General features: G+C 38.1%; 1 protein-coding gene across 1 annotated transcript in view; it reads left to right on the forward strand.

The window, feature by feature from the left end:
* Positions 1-15,832, forward strand: part of LOC126473516 (dnaJ homolog subfamily C member 1) — a 33,976-nt gene extending 18,144 nt beyond the window's left edge. The window contains exons 6-8 of the mRNA XM_050100618.1: positions 2,264-2,588; positions 8,159-8,392; positions 14,797-15,832. Of these exons, the coding sequence (XP_049956575.1) occupies positions 2,264-2,588; positions 8,159-8,392; positions 14,797-14,889 (652 nt within the window). The 3' untranslated portion in view covers positions 14,890-15,832. The remainder of the gene's footprint in view (positions 1-2,263; positions 2,589-8,158; positions 8,393-14,796) is intronic.
* Positions 15,833-21,893: the final 6,061 nt, after the last annotated feature.

A 21,893-nucleotide genomic window follows, 5' to 3' on the forward strand; every position in this document is an offset into this window, starting at 1 on the left:
GCTGTAATGCAACATAGGGACTCGAGTGTTGAGCGTAGTATCTTAGAGGAAAGAAACTCGCGTGTTTTTTCTCCTAGCCAAAGTTTAAAAGTTAATAAATGGAGACAGTTTAATGTGGCAGTTCTAGGTGACAGATGTTTTATACTGTGGTTGCATCAAGTACTGGTTGAAGTTGACCTGGACTACCTTGTTTACCACACTGTCAGCATCAGGAAGCAATTGTGTGGTAGCCATTACTTATTGCTTTGTGTTGCGCATTGCTCAACATTTTCTTAATTTGAAATGAGTGAAGAAACTAATCTTGGCCCATCACGTTTTCAGTAATGTCCATCAAAACACCAGAAGTGATTGGCATTTCGTCATAGGGCCGTGTGTCAAGTTCTGGCTTTGCAGAAATCCAGAACACAGGTATAGGCTGGCTGCCCTGCAAGAGGGCTTGTTTCCCTGCACCACTCGTCCCCTCTACCAGTCAAAATTCTTGTTTGTGTACACTCACGGCTGACAGGTAGTTCATAGCGCTCACATCCAGCACTATAGTGTTGCGACTGGAAAACAAACCTTGTTAACATATTTTTACTGTACCAAAGCTCTTCTGCTAATGTGCAAATAGTTATTTTCGGTTTTACTTCTGCACAATTCATCCCTCATTTCCTGTGTTGAGTTCCAGTCTGAAAAAGCACCTGCTCTCTGGTAGTTTTTGTTTGTCCAAATGTTTTGTGAAGCATCCTGCGGAAGTGAGATCGTCTACCTCCAGCCTCGGTTTCCTTCAGCAGAATCATAGCATGCTTTCTGGAATTGCAGTATGGGACTACAGATCATGATAAAAACTGAATGAAAGTCCGTTGCTTTTAAAATCCTGCAGTGGAGACGGGTGTGAGGTTAAGTGTCCGTGCCTTTGCTAGATCTCATAAATTGTTTTTATTTGTACTTACCTTCAGGAGCCAAATGTATAAAGCTGCCGATAGACGTATATAACAGTAAAGGTGATGCACTATCCTAGCTTTCAGAACTAACAGCTCCTTCGTCACGGCGGAGGACACGTTGAGGAACATAAAAAAGGAATGGCTGGCCACTCGAACTGCAGGATGAGAGGGGCCTTCTGATGAGAAGGATAAGGGTAGACAAAGATGGGGGGGGGGGGAGAGAGAGAGAGAGAGAGAGAGAGAGAGAGAGAGAGAGAGAGAGAGAGATGATTCACTAGATTGTCTCATTTAATTTTTACTTGCTTTGACAGAATCAAACTTTTTATAGTAGTGGGGTTACTTATAACTCTTCTTCGTAATATAATAACTCGTATACATATTTGATTGTAGGATTCATAGTACCATCACAGCTAAATGTACTTTAGAGAATCACTACACAGTTACACTCAGTCCAAGATCATTTTTTCCGCCTCTGTGGGCTATATTTTTTCATGTCACTATTCGAAAATAATGGATTTTCGATTTTCTTTGCATTCTCACATATGGATTATCAGATTGACATTACTACAGATGATATCCGCCCACGGTAGCTGAGTGGTCAGCGTGACAGAATGTCAATCCTAAGGGCCTGGGTTTGATTCCCGGCGGGGTCGGAGATTTTTTCCACTCAGGGACTGGGTGTTGTGTTGTCCTAATCATCATCATTTCATCCCCATGGATGCACAAGTCGCTGAAGTGACATCAAATCGAAAGACTTGCCCCCCCGTGAACAGTGGGAGGCCCTAGTCACATGACATTATACATTTCCTACACAAGATGTTGCTGGCAGCCCCCCCCCCCTCCCCCCCCATGCCCCCCCCCCCCCATGCCGCCCCCCCCCCTCTCTCTCTCTCTCTCTCTCTCTCTCTCTCTCTCTCTCTCTCTCCGTGTGTGTGTGTGTGTGTGTGTGTGTGTGTGTGTGTGTGTGAATTTGTCACCCACTATACATCTGCAGATGTGTGATTAAGTGCCTTCATTTATGTATACTGTATGATTTTTATATTTGTTGGCTGTCAGCATCAAGTCTATACTAATTTAAAGAATGGTAAAATGTTGACTGCATTTGAATACCTTAAGAGATAGGTGTCCACAAATGGGAATCGGACACACATTGGTCTGGATATGAAACAATTGAAAGGAATTATTGGAGCATATATTTTATGGAGATTTTACTGAGTAACACAATCAGGCAACAAATTTCACTGTAGCGTCGTTGTGAATGGTGAATGATGTAAATTTTCACTGTTCACCAGATTTTAATACTATTCTCCAGTGCAACATTTTGTCTTTGTTTCAAAAAGATCTGAGGAAGAGGACGAAGAACCTGTTATGCAAGTACGTGAAGTTGCTGCGAGGGGCCCACGTCGCCGCAAGCCCAAATTTGCCCCTCCTGAGGTACTGGCTGCTGAAGATGAACTGCCACATGATTTGAGCACAGCTCAATCTTCTGGGTCAGTTGATGACTTGTCAGCCCAGGAAGAAGATACAGTAGCTCCTTACATATCAGGTGGCCTGTGGACCGATGACGATCTAGCTGAGCTGTCTCGTCAGCTTAAACGATATCCACAAGGCACTCCACAGCGTTGGGAAAAAGTGGCCGCTGCAATGCACAGGCCGGCAGCAGAGGTAAGCTTCGAGGTACTTGTCTAGTGAAAAAGAAGGGAGCGTAATCTATAACTCTTCTTAAAATGTATTGTAAACATAAGGAAGAACTGAATAACAGCTCAGTATTTTCAGACATTCATGAACCAATATCATTTCATTTGTAAGTGACCGAGGTAAGAGAGACTGCTTGTTGTCTGCAAGAGGTGATTTTTGTACACAGTGACCCTACAGAGCAACACACCTGTGACTGATTTTATAAAATCTGTTCTTAGGAGGATGGCATGGTGCTTCGTTTTCTTGCCAATCTGATCTCCTCTTAGAAAAAGTTTTCTTTTATTGATGTCAACTGGCTCATTATTATTACTCAAACATAAATTACTTACTTTATTTTAAAAGCCTAAGAGACAATAAACAGTGTATCTCTTACAAGGGAACAATCACAGTGTGTTGGATAGCTGGTGAAATGACGGCCAGATGTCTGGTCTTTCTTAAGGATAAGCTGTAAAATTTAAGAATAAGTCCAAAAGAGATTTCATAGCATGGACGTACATTGTACAGATATTTGGTACTAAAATATAGACAAAAATTATGTCATAGTAGGAAATAAAATTGAAATCATAATTTCAGAATAAGCAGCAGACAGAGATCTGATGCAACTGCACTGCTTAGTGGTTCGAATGCGTCATTACTGTCTCTTTAACACTTGTCCTTGTTAAAAGAGAGTTATAGTGAAAATTTATTTCATTATTGTTTAATAAAACAATAGTTTAGCTCATATTATGAAAGTTTATTTTCTCCTTGTTTAAATAAACTAAGATTAAACTGTGATTTTGACCATACATGACTTACCTTGGTAACATAAGGAAACCTATTCTTTTCGTGTGTACAAGGTGCACCGCGCTCCCACTCATGTTGAGAGGGTTAAACTCAGAAGAGAGTTCCTGGAACCATTCTGTAGCAATTCTGAACATGTCCTGCTGGAATTGCCCAAGTCTGTCGGAATGCACAATGAACAAGAATGGGTGCAGGTGATCAGACAGAATGCTTGCATATGTGTCACCTGTCAGTCATATCTAGATGTATCAGGGGTCCCATACCACTCCAACTGCACATGCCCCACACCATTACAGAGCCTCCACCAGCTTTAACAGTCCCCTGCTGACATGGGCAGTCCATGGATTCATGAGGTTGTCTCCATACCCTTACATGTCCGTCCGCTCGATAAAATTTGAAACAAGACTTGTCCAACCAGGCAACATGTTTCCTGTTATTAAGAGTCATATGTTGGTGTTGAAGGCCCGAGCATAAAGCTTTGTGTTGTGCAGTCATCAAGGGTACTTGAGTGAGTCTTTGGCTCCAAAAGCCCATATCGATGATGTTTCATTGAATAGTTCGCACCTGACACATGGAACAATTCTCTTCAGTCGTCGTTGGACGTGTTCTTGCAGCAGTTGTTTCGGGCCGCAGCAATGTTGGAGATTGATGTTTTACCAGATTTGTGATATTCACAGTATACTCGTGAAATGATCGTACAGGAAAATCCCCACTTCATCACTGTCTCGGGGATGCTGTGTCCCATTCCTCGAGTGCACAACAAGTGTGGAGGGGGTGGAGGACGTGTCTGTCCGTACGCCTGAAGATCTCTGTCTGATGGCTTATAATATCTAACAGACTTCTTTCAATGTGCTTTTCTGCTTCTTCACGCCTCCTCTGTGTGTTAAGTAATCTATCCATTTCTTATTGTTGTTAAACGAGGGCTAGCCATGGTTTGCCAAACTTCACACATGCAGCCTGTGCAGGCCGTAGGTGGGCCCTGCCTGTCACTTGGCATTGCTCGGTCCTTCTTGGAAGTACACAGTACAGTGCAACATTTCATTTAGCATTGTTGTGCATCATTTTTCGGTCGGTGCCACTCTTTTGAGTTTGACAGAATCGTACTGTCAGTGCTGTTTAATCTTAGCTATTTGTTGATGGTGTGAGGGTCCAGCGGATGTTTGCCCGAGAAGGAGGCAGTCTAGTGATCTATCTTTGCAATTCTTTAAAATGAGTGGGAATGACAGAAGAGGGGGGATGAGAATTCTTGATTCGTATAAGTGTCAGGTGCTATATATTTGCTAAGAAACAGCATTACAATACTATGCAGAAAGAATTTAAAGATTTAGTTGACAATGAAAGAGCAAACAATTACAATGACCGACAATCCGGATTGCTTGTTCTATAGATCAAAAAGCACTTTGTGCTAAATTTGCGAACTTGGAGTACATGGAGAAATTGATGATACGAATAGTATAATTCCTGCAGTCTTGTGCATTGGTCCATTGTCAGTTGCAACAGTTTTCAGCGGAACTGAACAGAGAGTATGGAGACGTTATATGTTACTGCAAAGTATGTTGGTTAAGTTATGGGGGATGCCTGAAATGTTCTTTCGATTTAAAACTTGTTATTGTTGAATTTATGAAGGACAAAGGCAGGCAACAATGAAAATTAGAACACCTGGAAAGAGTGTAGACTTTGCATTTTAAGTGGACTTGATTGCACACTGCCCACAGCAAGACACTGCTAGGTAACTTCTTTATGATTTGATAGGGATGCATTTAAAAAGAAAATTGCCTTGTAGATGGTTTTGAAGAACATATTGTTGCCTTGGAAGAATTACAAGGGTAGTTTTATAAAGATTTTGAGGACACTGTCAATCTCAAATTTTTTTCCAAGCTATTTTTGAGACTGTTAGCTGTTTGTTGAAATTGTCACTGTGCATGTGCAGATGTAACTGATTGACCTGCAAGGTAATTCCAATTATAATGACAAATCTTTTTACATTAAAACTGTTCCGGATCTCTACATTGCTTTCCTCAAGTGGAGTTTCCAAGTCTCCATAGTGAGGTTACAAAATTGCTACTAATTTCAATAGAAATATTCACGTGAAAAATCGTTTTTCGATTATGAAACTATGTAAGTCAAGATTACATGGCAACTTGTGTGCAAAACTCTGTGAAATTGTCTGCGTCTGTCTGTATGCCTACTGTTTGTACCAGATAAATTTTATGTCTTCAGCAAACCAAAAATAAATAATTAATTCTAATAATTTGTTTTGTTTGTGACCTGTGTTATAGACAAATGTAAAATATAAAACTAAGTAGTATGCAGTGCGACTGTACTGCGATTTACATGGTGTGCGTTTGCAGTTCTTCCTTTCCTGCTCCTTGAGATCAGACAGTGTGGTGTGGCAGTGGAGGAAAAAATGTAGTAAGGCTGAGTGCTGTGGCACTTGTGCCCATGAGCCAAAAGCTTGACCACCCCTGTGTTAAGCCATTCTGGATTTTCCATTGTTTGATTTTATGAGGGATGTTTGTTGATAGTGATTCTCCACACCCGCACCCCACACCAAGCCCGGCCTCAAAATCCTCATATGTAAATGTTTCATTTACCCCCTTGCACCTTCTTTGCTTTCTGTCTAATCATATTAGTGTGACAGTGTTTATGGCAAAGGACTCGTTTCAAGTCTGAGGAAAAGGTATTTCACGTATGAGGACTGACTACGATTATGCTAGCCCAGAAGTTATTGTGTAGTGCTGCCTGAAGAATGGCATTATTGGACCTTTCTGTATTGAATTCACAGTGATCTGTGTGCCACATTCTTAAAGTACTTAAATAAGTTGGAAAATTAAGGTATTGCACAATTGTGTTCCAACTATCCATGATTGGAAAAGAACATAGCAAAATGCCAGTTTATATAATATTACCTTTGTTATAGTCACACTGTTACATGGTAGTTTATCAGGGTCAGGGTGGTTTGAGTTAGGACCTGTCCCATTGCCAGCTAGGGTTGGAGCAGCCTCGACCCTACCTCCTTTGCCAGTTGCCTTGGTCATCTGTCTTTTACTCTGTTCTAATTGCTTTTAAAAGTACTAGCCCCATTTTCTGCCACACCCTAGTTTCCATTTTTTTGCTTGGCATTCTGATTTAGTGCTTGAGCTCAGACAGTGTGGTGTGGCATCTTCTTCAACTGGGAGGGGGGTTTGGTTGGATGTAGGTGGGATCTTTGTTGCTATGAATGAGCCCTGGGAGATCTCTTATCTGCTCTGTCCTAATTACTGGCCTAAAACCACATACTTTCACTTCTCCTTAAATTATTGTTCAGCTCAGTACCTCGATTTCATAGTTATAATTCGTTTTGCCCATAATTCGTTTTACCCAGCTGCTGCATATATGATTTCTGAGACTGTGTTAGAGTTATCAAACCAGGGATGTGCAAGAACTGCAAAATCACTTCTGTGTAATTGAACCTGTTTTTTTTGTCATAATAATCATCTGTCTGGCATCCACTGTTGCATTAAAGCCTCTTATACATTTTTCCATTGATTATAATCATCAGCTGTATGCATCAAACCACTCCTATATATTTTTGAATCTCATATACTCAACTTCCATTATGTTGTTGCCTCAGTCTTTTCTTACCTTTCAAAATCCAACAAAGAATTACTTGCAGAAAAACTCCAGTGAGCTGCTTTTTGTATAGTTTGATGTATGCCAAGACATCTTTCTGAGCTTTCACTCATCTTCAACTGACAAAATATATCTTCATAAATAGAGTATTTCATAGTCTACATTTTGAACGCTCCAGCTGCCTTTTGTTCTGACTTGTAGATCTTCTTTCAGCCTCTATATGCGTAGCACAAACAGTTTAATTATTTTAATTGATTAAATTGTGGATTCTTGTTCAAACATAGTATATTGTGTTCACATCCCACTACAGGAACCAAAGCAAAATGACCCAGCCCATTGGTAAAGTGGAGCAGTGTGCTATAATTCATTTTCGGTAGCAAACAATGTCACGGTATGCTGCTGTATCAGTAAGGTGCACCAATTTGTTGTGGCTGCTCCAGCAGTGTGCTATGGTATGGTGCCACAGGGATTTCATTGTGTACAACAGACTGCATACACATACCTTAAATTTATCAAAAAATAAATTACGTAATTTGTTCTGCCAAGTTCTTCCATTCTCTCATCCTGGGGCCTAAGTGTCCTGCCTTTCCTTTTTAACCTTCCCCAATCTAAATCTCTTGCAATCCTGAGAAGGAAACTATTAGTGCTGAAAAGAACAGTTGCTACCCACCGTATAGCAGAGATGCTGAGTCGCAGATACGCACAACAAAATGACTGTCCGAAAATGAGTTTCGGCCAACAAGGCCTTTGTCGGAAACAGAAAACACAAATGCAATCTCTGCTGAAAACTCATTTTCTGACAGTCTTTTTGTTGTGCCTATCTCCAATTCAACATCTCTGCTATATGGCAAGTAGCAACTATCCTTTTTATAATATTGTTAAATTCCATCCTGGATTTTTCCATTGTTGAAACTATTACTTCTGAGAGCTATGACAGTAGGTATACTTTCATGGGGGCCTGTTGGCAGTACTGACTTTTCTCCTGGCTGGGAAGTCCAGGCCAGCATGTCTGCCTCATAATTTGATAGTTTTATGAAGAGAATTTTTCTTTTTTGTTTATGTTATGTTCTGGTTCAGAATGAAGTTAAAAAAGATGTTCGGCATACATTATACAGCCTGTTTGATTTATATCCCTTCTATTTCAGGTGGCACATATGGCAAAGAAGGTGAAAGAAGAGGGTTATCGTCCTCCACAGGTCACAACAGAAGAGCTCCCTAGGAAAACAAAAACGCGTGCTGCAGAATCACCACTGCCAGCTGCCTCAGAGTGGAGTCAGCCACAACAAAAAGCTCTTGAAAATGCTCTTACAAAATTCCCTAAAGGAGGATCAGGAGATCGTTGGGAGAAAATTGCAAAATGTGTTCCAGGAAAGACGAAAGTGAGTCTTTTAATGTTTGAGCAGTAGGTTACACAATCTTTCTGACTTTTTGTTTATTTATTTTCAGAGAAATGTCTCTCTAGGTAGCTGTTGGCACATAGGACTTAATTAATTGATTGATTACTACTTGTTGTTGTGTTTGTTGTCATAGTCATACAATTCCATCTTTGGTTTAGCATTACCTTTGAAAAATTTTACATTTTATTTTAAAAGTTTCTTTAAGACTTGTATTTTGATGGCTTTTCATTGCCTGTTTTTACTCTTCTTATTTGGGCAAAACTGATTACTCTGTTTTTGCAGATTTCCAGTCTATATTGTTAACCACTTATGCTGAATTTTTAGTTACTCTTGTTGTACTGTTTATCGACACTGATGAGGAAAAAACCTTAAAGGATGCTACTAAATTCATTGCTGATACTTATGTCTTCACCTGACATTGACTTATTTTTGGGAGTTGAGATTGTGTTCAGAAATTCAGTTAATTTCCTAAAAAGGTGTCTATACTACCATTACGTGCTCAGTATGAGAGGATTGCCTTTAAAGTTCCTACAAAAATTGGGAAAGAAAAACATTCTTTGTATAAATTGTTTTATTATTTTCCAAAATGTTCACCTTCAAAATTTACACACTTATGCATGCATTTGAATGAGTCTTAGAAACCTTCTTTCTACTGATGTTGGTACCTTGAACACATGGTTTCGGAAGGATTCATCATATTTTTTAGGTTATGAAAATTGCTATCCACAAAATTTTGTTAGACATAATAAAACAAAAAGTTGCCATTAGGCAATGAGTCAAGTGAATAGGGCAGTGATACCTTAATTGAATATTATCTTCTTTAGATAATCAGTTCTTTGATAAGAATGGCAGCTGGCACTGTCATGATGATGAGTGATTTTTTGTTGTTGTTTTTCCTGATTTCATTAGTAACTTGTGGCAAACAAACTATACACTATTTGGCATTAACTATACTTTGATCCTCTAAAGCTGTGGTCACATGTCTGGTGTATGCGAACAAACAGGTAGTCTTCTGTTAGAACTCCCAAACAAATGGTTGTTGCTTAGTTTCCAGTGTATACAATCATATCAAAATTCTATGTCCTGTTAAACTGTTGCATATGGATTTTGCATTGCGCCTGTCAATTTTTTAAAGATTTCACTATATCAGTTAACAAGAGCCTGTTTTTGAGCTTCGGTCAGATAGTGTGGCACCAATCGGGAACAGATGCAGGCATCTTTCACAGCGAAATGTTTGTGCAAAGTCTGTGTACTGCTGTTTTTAACATGCGTTAGGATGTTCCTAGCTCAAGGGAAATCACATGTTGATCCTCTTCAGACACATTGTGCACAGCTTCGTGATTTTTGGACAGCAGAATTTGGTCAAGCTTTTCGAAATTTGTCACTGATGGAAGCATGACCAAATGAAATTCTGCAAACCAATTGTAAACAGTTTTTTTCTGAAGCTACATGAAACTATTTTAGGCATTGATATTAAGGAGTGAAAAAATCACAAAAAAGAACAAAACTCTTAATTTGAAACTTCCACCAAAGGTCGTTTTAAGTAAATTATTTAACTAATCTCTGGGCTGTCATTACTTTTACAGTAACACATGGTAACAAACAGGCAGTTGTAAAACAGTAGTCAGTGCCATCTAGTGGTCATTTGTAGCAACTTAAAAGATATTGCTAATGCAAAAGATCCTTTATGATCATTTGTGCTAGTTCAGTGTCTGATATTTCAAAATATTTACCATCATTAACTGTGGTAATGCCAATCCTTACTTTAAACTGTGTCCAACAATATGTATTACGACCCGCACAGATAGCCAAGCACTTAACATGCCACTTTCGCGACATGGAGAGGTGAGCCTGACCCAGATGGAATCCATCTCACAGATTAATGCTGAGGGCTGGTGAGCTGGCCAGCCTCATTAATTCTTGACCATGTTGAGCCTTATAAGAATAAGTTCTAGTTAAATCTCTTCTCATCTTATACTATCAGACAACAAAGCAAGATTGAAGGGAGATGGTGTTCACATGTGTGTGTTGTATGATGTACAGCCAAATGATCTTCAGTTCAAGCATTCACCCAGTTCTCAGTGCGTTTTTGATTATATCTGGCAAGAAATTATCTTGTAGAATTGTTTAGTGTTAAAGTTCAAGATAAGCTAATTCTTTCTTGCTTTTGGCACACCTAATGTGATTTTAGCTCATTATTTTCTTTCCCTGTTTATCTAATGGTCAAATATTCTGTAAGGCATACTTCATGTATGATTGCTTGTTCTCCCACATTAATAAATGTTAGTTGCTCTAATGCTGAAATGGAGAGAAAATACTCAGAATTGAGACCCACCTCAATTTAGGTGATGTGTGAAGCACATGGTGCAGCGGCTGTGATGGCTACTAACATAATGAAGCTGTTGTGTCCTGGCTTTTACTTCACTTCACAGCATGTACATTTGTAACTTATGTTATACTGAACTTTGTGGTATAATTCTTTAGTGGCCTTTTTTCTCTCAAGACTGTGTTGTGATTGTGATTAGTATTTGTGGAATGATGAAAAGAGGAGAGATAAGCAAAGCAAGTAAGTAGGCTAAGGCTTGTCAGGGATGCAGGATGTGGTGGGTGGGAAACTCTAAGAAGAGGGGTCAAAGACAGACTAGAAAGAACCCTTGACAGCTAGAAAGTATAATATATAGTGTTTACTAGATCATACTTTATCATACAGTGTAAGCTTTCACAGCTGATGCTGACTGTATTTGAAACTCCCGGGCTGTTGAAAACGAGAAAGTTAGTTCTGTTTATAGGAGAGAGAAAATTACATTTGATTTTAAATTTTCTCAATATACAACGATTTTTTTTAACTGCTTGTGGGTATGTGCTAGATGGCTTCATCCAGATGGTGCAATATTTTGGCAAGTCTTGTGTGCCGGCGAGATGAAAGCAGAAGTGGGCATTTAATGTCAAAATATAGCAAAGTTGTCTCCAGTTCTGAACCTCTATACTGGCTCCTTTATCATGGATGTTGTGATGTTGCTGGTTGTGACAAGGATGGTCATACTTAGAACACTTTCTCGGGGACAAGAACCAGTCTGTTAGCACTTTCTTGACTCTGTGTCCGAAACATCACCAAAACAGGATGGGCCACACAAATACTGCTTAACATTCCCGGAAGCTCTTTTGGTGGGGCTACGTGATAGTATTATGTTCCCAAATGGTATTATAGGCTTCCTCGAGCTAGTAAAGAAGGTAGTTCTTCGTGTATTAAAGCCTGTTGAATTTTAGACTTCAGTAAGGTTTGGTAACCAGTTGGGTCTATCATCTCGTCAACCAGTACTAGAGTTGAATGTGCTGAAGGGCATACAATATTTACCAGATTATAAGGCAAGGTTTTTTCCCAAATTCATCATTCAAAAAATACAAGGTTGCTTTATATTACCAGATTAAACTATTGCTGCTGAGGTTATCGTTTTTACATTGTTTAATAGAGTATATAGGGGTCTTCTTACATGTATAGATGAATCTTTGGATATTGAAGTCATGTGCAGATTTATTTTGAAGCATTCAAAAGGGCAGGGACAGACAAGTGACACTGGCATATGAACAGGCCAAGATTTCCCTATATGACGAAGTGCTTGATATAGTATCAATGTTACTCGAACAATCACGTGATATTTGAAGCGAATGACAGTAGTGCCAAGGATATGTGAGAAATTATGAAACAGCCGCTACAACAATCTATTACTCTGCTTAAAAATTGACAATTTTGTGAAATACAGGAGGAAATAGCACTAAATTCTATTAACTTACAAACTCTTGTTATATTTGAAAAGGTTTGCAATAAAAGTTCTCACACACGTATGGATACCATTTATAAACATTATTGCTGCTTTTTAAGTGAAGGTAACATTAAAAAGTGGAAATGTTGTTCTTCAGGAAACATTACATGATTCACAACTGAGATCAATATTTTATTTGATTATGAGAGGCTAATGTTTTACTAAGTGGGTTTCAGGCGAGAGATTTGGTTACTTTAATGTATTGGAACACTGACTAAAATTGTTACCAAATTTTAATCAACATTATGATGGTGACATGCAGCTGAAACGAGAGCGTAAATTAATCCAGATTTGAATGTCTAAAAAACAAATAAATGATATTAAACTGACTGACTTGTTGTCACAAGAAAAAAATACAGCAGCAAGACCTGTCTGGAGATAGTCCAAAAGACATCGGTAGATAGTGGAATGACGGAAAATTTGGCAATTAGACTGAATTGTGATTGCGATCTTTTATTCGTGCATTAATTGCTGTTGCGATGTATGATTTCTGTGGGAGAAGATATTGCAGCCGGTGTTTCACATTTGCACAAGTAAACACTACGGAAATGTGGAGGGAGAGCAGTGATACCAGATTGGCTGAGAACTAGATGAGTACACACTTCATACGTGACTGGAACAGGAAGAAACCTTAATAATTGGTACACTGGGAGGTACCTTCTGCCATGCACCTCACAATGTACATGTGGACTGAGCTGGTAGCAAAGTGTGTCATGTTGCCAGTCTTGGGAATCTACACTGCTTACTTTGATTTTTAGGAACATCTACCATGTTTATATTGCAGTGTGCCTTTATTGATTGTGGTTGAAACTGAATTGACTTTAAAATTGGACAAATACTCAACAATAGTATTCCTGTCTGCAGGAGACGGTAAATGTCTAGATAGTCACCAGTGGTGTTCTTACATGTTTTATGCTGCAATGTTGTCAATGCTCACTGTGAATGAAAGGGGTGAGTCCGCTGCTGATTCTACACAGCCAATGAAAGAATGGTGGGCCACCAATATGTTTGGAAGCAAGAAACATTGTAACATTCTCGCATTAGTATAGAAGTGAAATCCGATATGTATTTGGATAAAATCAGCTGTGTTTAGAGGTCCCACAGTTAACCACGACATCAAAAATCGCAACATATTTGGAAAAAACATCAAAATGTTTGTGACAATGAGGATACTTCTTTCACGGCTGTGCTGTTAGGCTGATGGTTAAAAATAGTGATACCACAAACGACGGGATTAATAAGAGAAAAATGTGGAAAAGAAAATGTTGTCAAAATGAATAAATGGCATAGATTTAGAATACATATAATGTTAAGTGTTTTGGCAGATACTTTGTCTGTAAAAGTTTGTAATTTTGATTAGTCAGAATATGTTAAAAATAAATTTTCTCAAGAAGCTTCTTGAAAACAGGGGGTTTGTCTTATATGTGGGTAAATATGGTAGATGATATGGGATTATCATCTACTCAAAGATATTGTATGCAAGTTATGAAGATAGGACCATGATATTGACTTGGGCAAGTACTATCCTTTCTTTGTTCAGAATAACTGTTAGAATGTCTTCCCTCCACGAGTCAGGGAAGTAGTCCTATTTTGATTGGATTGAGGAAATCTTTTGCTACTTCTGGGAGCACTAGTAACATGCTGTAACTCACTTTCTCATGTACAGGTGGTGCATCACAAATAGCAGTCGATGCTGAATTGAGCTCTAGCATTGAGGATTTGCAGTTAAAAAAGTATATCACATAGTTGGGAAAAGGCATATATTCAACAGTCAAGTCATAGTTGGGAAAAGGCATATATTCAACAGTCAAGTCACTGTTGAAGTATATCATCTGGATGCAGGCTAAAAGTAGAGACATGTGCAATACATGTGATCATTGTCACTAGTCAGATTATATCCTTCACAAATAAGTTAGCTAGCCATCCAGAAAAACCAAAACCTGTTTCATATTTTAATGTTCTGTCCGATACTTAAGAGAAATTGAAGAAAAATCTTGGACCTCCTACAGCCTGAGAAAGGCTTAAGGCAGGGGCCGTTCATATATGTAAGCAGCAGTAGGAATCTTAACTTGGATTGCTTGTTCCAATGGTGCATCAATTATATGTCTAGAATATGTTGTGTGTCTTTAAAAACAGTATACAGTCTTCTTATTTTTCTATACGTCAGTGTAGGATTCTTTATCTGCAGACGTGTAAATCATTTGCCCCTCCACCACACCAGGTGAGTCGCACACCAGCATTGTGGACACAGGATGGACAGCAGGAGAGAGGGGTATAAAAGACAGAGCCCAGTGAAAGATGGTCATCATGACCACCTGCCACCTGAGAATGGTGACAAGTTAGCTTGTGGAAATACGGCACCATCTTGTGACACCACTTAGCTGAATACCTGACAGCAGTTCATATCTTGTTAAATAGTATTTTATGAAAATCGATAGCGTTACAGGGATAAAAGAATAATAATGAGCTACATTGATAAATTAAGGTTATTCCCTTTTGGGTCACACTCTTCGAAATTTTGTGTGATAACTATTATTTAAAATTTCACCTTTTTTGTTTTTACAGGAAGAGTGCATGTATCGTTATAGACAACTGGTGGAATTAGTAAAGAAGAAAAAGGAGAATACTGCAGAATGTGTGCCAATGGCAGAGCCTTAGGTTGCATCCATGGAGGCAGCCTATTGTTTAAGTATTATTTCAGGTGCTTCCTGTTTTGCGGGCATTTACATTTCTTTGTAAACTACAAAACAAAGTTAAGTTATACACAAATGATTGAATACTGTTTTATATTGTAGTACACCTTGATCTATGTTTGTATCACATTTTATGAATGCTCTATTGAAAAAATGTATCATTGTTCCTAATGTGTGGATGTATGTTGTGAACTTGCTGTCTGTGAAATTTTTCGAAGCTCAGAGATGTGTACATTTTAAGTGTGACTTGACTGCAAACTCCTAACAAAGAATAGTTAGGCTATGTACATAATGAACAAGGTGTAATTACCATTTAGTTGTGTTAACTATTGAATGATTTGTTTTGAGAAAAGACCAAAAACAAATAGCATATTTATAAAAACTATGAATACGTATATGAATTTATGATTGTTACTATTTTGCAGCATCAAAGAATAGTGAAAATGTAATGTGCTTGGGCTGCATGAAGAACTGTCAGATGTTTATGCTTGTACAGAAGAAAGATACACATGTCACTAATGAATATGTAAACACTTTACATACCATATAGTGTTACTATTTGTTTTTGAAGTTTCCCCATTGCCCCACTGCAAAAATCTTCTTCTTAATCTTGGTTTCTCAGCAATTGATATATCCATGTCCAGTTTGAAATTCCATCAGCTTTTGTTTCCTACTGCAGTGAAAGACTGCTCATTTTAATGATCACAAAACTTCAGTTTTTATATTGTCTGTAACCAGCTTTTGTCAACTGAACTGGAAATTTTTATTTATGTTGTTTTCTATAAACAGAATCTGAGAGTTTTGTATAAAAGTATGCCAACATACTTTTGGAAGAGCATTTTTTATTTAATACTATTTAATGATTTTTCTTGTGTGCTCCAAATAAAAAATAACAACAAAAGTAGAAACCTGTGTACAATAATTTTTTCAACAATACCTGACAACTATTGCTTAGTTTCTGAATTCAAAAGAAATCCAGCTCAGACAACAGGCATCAATTTTCTTACATAACAATTAATATTCTATAGGAATTTAACTTGGATGGCTGCACTCAGTGAAGATATTTTTCAGTGTCGGTGCTTACTGGAAGGTATGGTCAGGATTTAAATCCAAACTACTACAGTACATACTTAAGTGATATGTCTGATTGTATGTAAACCACACTTGGAAGTTGATAAATCATTCATCATTATCAAATACAGAATCACCCTCTGAAAGCAGTACCACTGAAATGTCAAAACAATTGAATTCTTACTTTAACGTAGATCATGGCATATTAATGGATTTAAACACACACACTTTTTGGTTGACCAAACAGTAAAGTCAAAGAGCTCCCATATGTAAATTATAAACCTAAGAAATGATTTTATTCAGAACACTGGCTGCATTTTGTTGGTGCTAGGTATGGACCTCTGCAAGTGACAGTGAATCAGAGAAGAATAGAATGTGGCATAAAATCTGTGCTCTTGCATTGTACACACACACACACACACACACACACACACACACACACATTGGCATCATGACCTCAATTCACAAGAAGTTTGTGTTAGAGGATTGCCCCCTTCTAATGTTGTCTGTAGCGCTTTAGAATGTTTGTGTCATCCTCATCTTCATAAGAGGAAAAGGTATCATAACAATATCGACCTGTTTGCGAAAATGTGCACTATTAAATTTAGGTCTTAAATGTTGTAAAAGAAAGGTGCTAAAGTACTGAATGTGTGTGGAATTCCTACGACTTAAGGAACTGTTGGGTGAATTAATCCATTTGCATTTTGTGTCTGGCTGTTTGCTGCGCTTCCCCATAGCCAGCTAAACTTGTAAAAAAATGCTATGACGTTTGCAAAAGACAGCAGTTGGTGTCTCCATGCAAAAAAAAAAAAAAAAAAAAAAAAAAAAAAAAAAAAAAAAAAAAAAAAAAAATCATAAATAAATTAATAAATAAATTTTATCATATCTGTAAGTAGCATATGGTTAAATCCTATTTAGAATTTCACACAAAGTTGTAGCCCCAATTGCAGCAGCTTCATCGTTTATGTGGCCAAAAATTAAATTACCAGTGATCCTATTATATCCTTTTACCTAAGTGAAGCTAACATTTGCCATCTCACATAGTTTCCAGCACTTCAGTAACCCTATATGCATAATGTTTTCAATCCTTCTGGTACTAAGTATAATGTATGCAGTCATTCTCGTTCAGCTGGAATGTAACACAACTTGTATGACCGTAAGTTCTACAGTCATGTATGTATGCCTGAGCCTGATATAGTTTGTAACTGAAATGTAGTGTGTTTCTGACAGGAACTGGTTTTAGAGCCACCCATGTTGATAGATCTTCTTTTTGGATGCTACCTCAAAAACTGCACCAAAATTCCTCATTGATTTGGCCATTGTTCTCAAAAAGAATGTCAATCATTGCCTTCACCTGGATTAATTTAAATGAGTATCATACATCAAAACTGTTTATAGGGATAGCCAATAGTTACATTTCCACAGATTATGTGAAAACAATACTTTCTCTTGTAGTGCATGTTAATGCATTTAGTCTATTGACAAAGAGATCTGTATCATATCATTTGGTCAAACATTGTTATAGTCTGTTAAAGTACCAAATCATACATAACAAATATATAATTACTGTGACTATCGTTGAAGAATAACAATTATGTGTTCTATTTTGAAGAAGCCCTTGAAATGAACATTATTAATGAAGAATATGATTTCATACCTTAGGCCTGGGCCAGAATTGATGAAACAGATCCATTGAGTCTTTCACCTCCAGTGGAATGTTTGCAGTCTTCGATCCAACGACGAGGATTTACAGCTGCTCTTAGCAATGCTGTGTCGACTTGTTTTGTGCCTCCAGGAAACAAAACTGCTTCCTCATGACCACTTTGAGCTGTCGTGTTTCTTCCCAGTCTCTTTTGACATTGCCCTTGAGGTTGGCATTCCATCTTGTGGGAAAGTCATATGACATTCATAGTCAACCCACCTCCCTTCCCTGACTACCCGCCTTCAAGCTGTTGCAGTTCACATTTTCCTTCCTCACTTGACCTTTTCCCTTTGTACCGTTTACATCCTTCCATCATTTGATGTCACCAGGGAAGACTTTCTCCAGCTTATTGGGCAGCTGTCTCAACCCTTTCTGCTGCTCAGTGATGTTGATGCGCACCATCCACTTTGGGGTTCCCCTAGAACCTGTCAGAGAGGTGTCCTCTTTGCTGATCTTCTTAATCAAATTGACCTCTTCTGCCTTAACACTCTAACGTTTTGATGACACGAGGAGCGGTGTGAAACTGGATTGCACTCACAATTCACATCTCTCTCTCATCAGTTGACTTACATGATGGGTCTAGCCAACCCTTTTCTCTGGATAATCAACTACATCGATCTCCCAAAAGCTTCTTATCTGAAGACTATGATTATAGGAATTTAAAAAAACTCTACTTTTGAAATAATTGGTTACTCATAGAAAACGTTCAGTTCAATTGTGGTATATTTTGACTCCAACAGGAAACCACTTTACCATTTCTTGTATAAACATTTAAACTCTGTTAAGCCAGCTGAGTCATCAAACATTAGACTCTCTTAATATACATATATATCATGGTTGGTTTAATAACCACCACAAATTATTAACATGTCTCGCCTCTAGTGAGTCCCATACATGAAGTAAGAAAGAGTCTCTATTCAATCCATGCTTCATCTGTCTCATTAACAGTTATCACAGTACCATAAACCACAGGATATTACACAAACACTCCTTGTCATTTGAATACTGCTTCCAAGGTGTGACTGGCAAACACTTGTCGGTGCTGCTCGTCTGTTGCAACTCCTGTCCTCCCATGACAAACATCAATCCTGCACACACAGATGTGTTGCATAGTAAATAGGCTCTCTCACACTTATCTTTAAAACATCGCATGTTCGAGGCGGCAGAAGATAGAGTGGTTCCAGAATTTATGTGGAAATTCTTGAATCACTACATATCCCCCTCCTTAGATATTTTATACGTAATCATTATGTGCATTAATATCACACCTAGTAACAATCCACATTTTAAAAGTAATCATTTACTACGTAAGTTTATATATACATTTTTTTTTCATACATCCTTGTACTCCATAGAGCAGGCTTTGATTTTTGTCTTTCCACTGATTCTTTACTTTGTTTTTTAGAACGTAAGCCTCTACTTATGATATTCCTCATTGCTATTACTTATGAATTGTGAGGACTCTCTCTTCAACTCCAATCGTGAATTCCAGGTGTCATGGACACTTAAATATTTCATCCTTTATTCTACTATTTTTTTTCTCAGTACTGACTAGTATCATTATTTATCGCCGTCTGCAATCTGGAGTGAGTCTGGGAAAAATGAACGTGTTCTTTCCGACATTCATAAAACCTAATAACGCTAGTGGTATATAGAATCCAAACTAACCAGTATAATTCCTACCAAATGTGTGACTTCTGTCATGATACTGCCCTTTTCCCTTTAGGAACAGTACCTATACCTTACATGTGGGTTGACCCTCTGAGTGAACTTCCTCCTGTTTCGGTAGGTCTGCTCCCATTCTCCTATGGTGCAGGTCAATCACCTTCTTGGTGCCACTGTCCGCACATATAGGTCAGCCTTTCTTACGTCTGCCTATCTGCCTTTTATATCCAATAAATGCTGGGTGCACCCCCCCCCCCCCCCCGCCCCCCCTCCCCCCTTATTCTTCGTGAGTAGGCCTCATGGTTCATTGTCCTAATATACATCTTTATGTACACTATAATTAAATATTCCTGGAAAAATTAAAAATGTACTTCACACTTGCTTTGTAATACTTCATTTCATACACTAGAGTCCTCCTTTACTGATCAACTTCTATGCTTCCAGCATACACCATGCCCACATACTACAAGTCATCAGAATACTTGTTGTGCTTTCCTCTCTGGCTTATGTCCTCTTTCCTTACTCACGCATCCTTCTTATGGATATTTGATGTGGAATCATTCTAGTCTTATATACTTATGCAAATATATATCTCTATTTTGTAAACAGGCACTGTAGAACCATTACAGTAAACGACAATGTGTGCATATTTCCCTAAAGTCCTTAATCCAAATACATAGTGGGCACAATCCTCTAACAACCGAAGATCACTTATTCCAGATACTTAGCGGACACAATCTTCTAACAACTGAGGACAACTCAGTCACATACCAGGAGCAGTTTTGGGTGATATAATCACAGTTCCTCATTGGTATGTTTCTCTATTAAACTGTAATTGGGGGATAACAGGATAGTGAAGAAGTAAGAGGAATTCAGTGCAAGAAAATTTTATGACAGAAGAAACTCTGAAAACAACTAGGGATCCAATGGTCATCACTCCGCCTGTTAACATAGAACGTTAACATCCCTGGGGGACAGATGTGACTCTGCCCGGATCTCAAGGATCTGACCTTAACCTCACTTGAGCAAGTGCAAACCAATACTACTTGTTAAATTTTGTGTGAAAGTCTCCCCACGACAAAACAATCTCCACTTTACTTGGTAACAAATATTAGGTAAAGTTATTCTATTTTCTACTCTATCCTGAATAAATTTGAATTCTTTCTATAGTTCATTTACATTTCTCCTAGTGTTACTAAATTCGGAAGATAAAATTGGAGACACGTTGTCGGAGGTTACTCTCATGGCAACTTTTCTGTCTGTCATCTCTTCTACCTGTTCCAGCTTACTGATATGTATTACGTCTGAAGTGGCTAGTTTCTCTTTAAAATTTCTTTCCATGTTATCAACTCGAGTGTTAATGCCTACAATTTACGATTGGACTATAGGAATTAGTTTGTCCTGCTTCTCAACACTTTCCTTTGAAGTGTGTAATCTTTGTTTTACAGCATCAAATGTAACATTACATACACTTTGAAATGATCCTAATTTTTTGCTAAATTCAGACTCTACACTATTACATTTATCTTCAATATCGAATTCAGACTTCTTTGCTAAATCTTGGAATTGGTTACTCTGTGTCTGATTCAAGTCAGTGAACAGCTGATTGACGTGACCACTTGAAGAACTAGTTAATTCACCTTTCAAATCTATTTCAAAATTTTCCACTTTAGTGGTTAAAATGTCCAAATTCAGTCTTCAACTTTTCCACGCCTTCACACAACTGGCTTAATTCCTTATTTTGTTCATCTACTTTTACACTTAACAATCCTAAAGTTTTATTCTGAATGTCCAATTTATTATTTACTTGAGTATTCACTGTGTCTATTTCTCTACTTAAATTAGCACTCTGTGCATCGAGCTTTTCACTTAGAGTTGCTGAATCTGCCTTCTCGTCATCCAACTTAGCGTTCAACTGAGTATTTACTGAATCTAACTTAAGACTTTGAGCATTTAAAACTGCACTCTGTGCTTCTAAATTTTTACTTAAGTTAGTAATTTGGGAGTTTTGCACTTTGATTAAATTCACTACTTCCGACCAGTCTGGCATTTCCTTACTCACTTTAATAGCCGTGGCTGGTTCTGAAGTTTCTCCTAGTTGCTGTTCTTGATCCATAACTTTACACGTTTTAGATCTTGTGAGCATTAAAAGAAAATCTACTTTACTTATAATAACTACAATATTACAGTCTATTTCAACAGTTCCTTCAACTTTATACTCAAACAATTATTATGTTCGAATGCATGCTTTTGCGGCGATATCTGTTAATAAAACATTCTTGGGTTTCAAGCCAAAACATTACCATATATGGTGCGGGCCGAGCACCAGTGATGTCACAAGCGACGGCGCAGCTATATAAGCGCAGCAATGACAACCACACGACAGTCATCCAGTCAACAATGGCAGAGAGGAGATCTCTGCCGAAAGCTCGTGGGCAGTAAACCACTTGACGCGGCTTGAAACCCGAGAATGTTTTATTAACAAACAGTTATTGTTTTACGCTAACCCGGCATAGACTTCTAGCTGTGTT

The sequence above is a fragment of the Schistocerca serialis genome, chromosome 4, assembly GCF_023864345.2.
Source record: "Schistocerca serialis cubense isolate TAMUIC-IGC-003099 chromosome 4, iqSchSeri2.2, whole genome shotgun sequence".
Taxonomy (NCBI): domain Eukaryota; kingdom Metazoa; phylum Arthropoda; class Insecta; order Orthoptera; family Acrididae; genus Schistocerca; species Schistocerca serialis.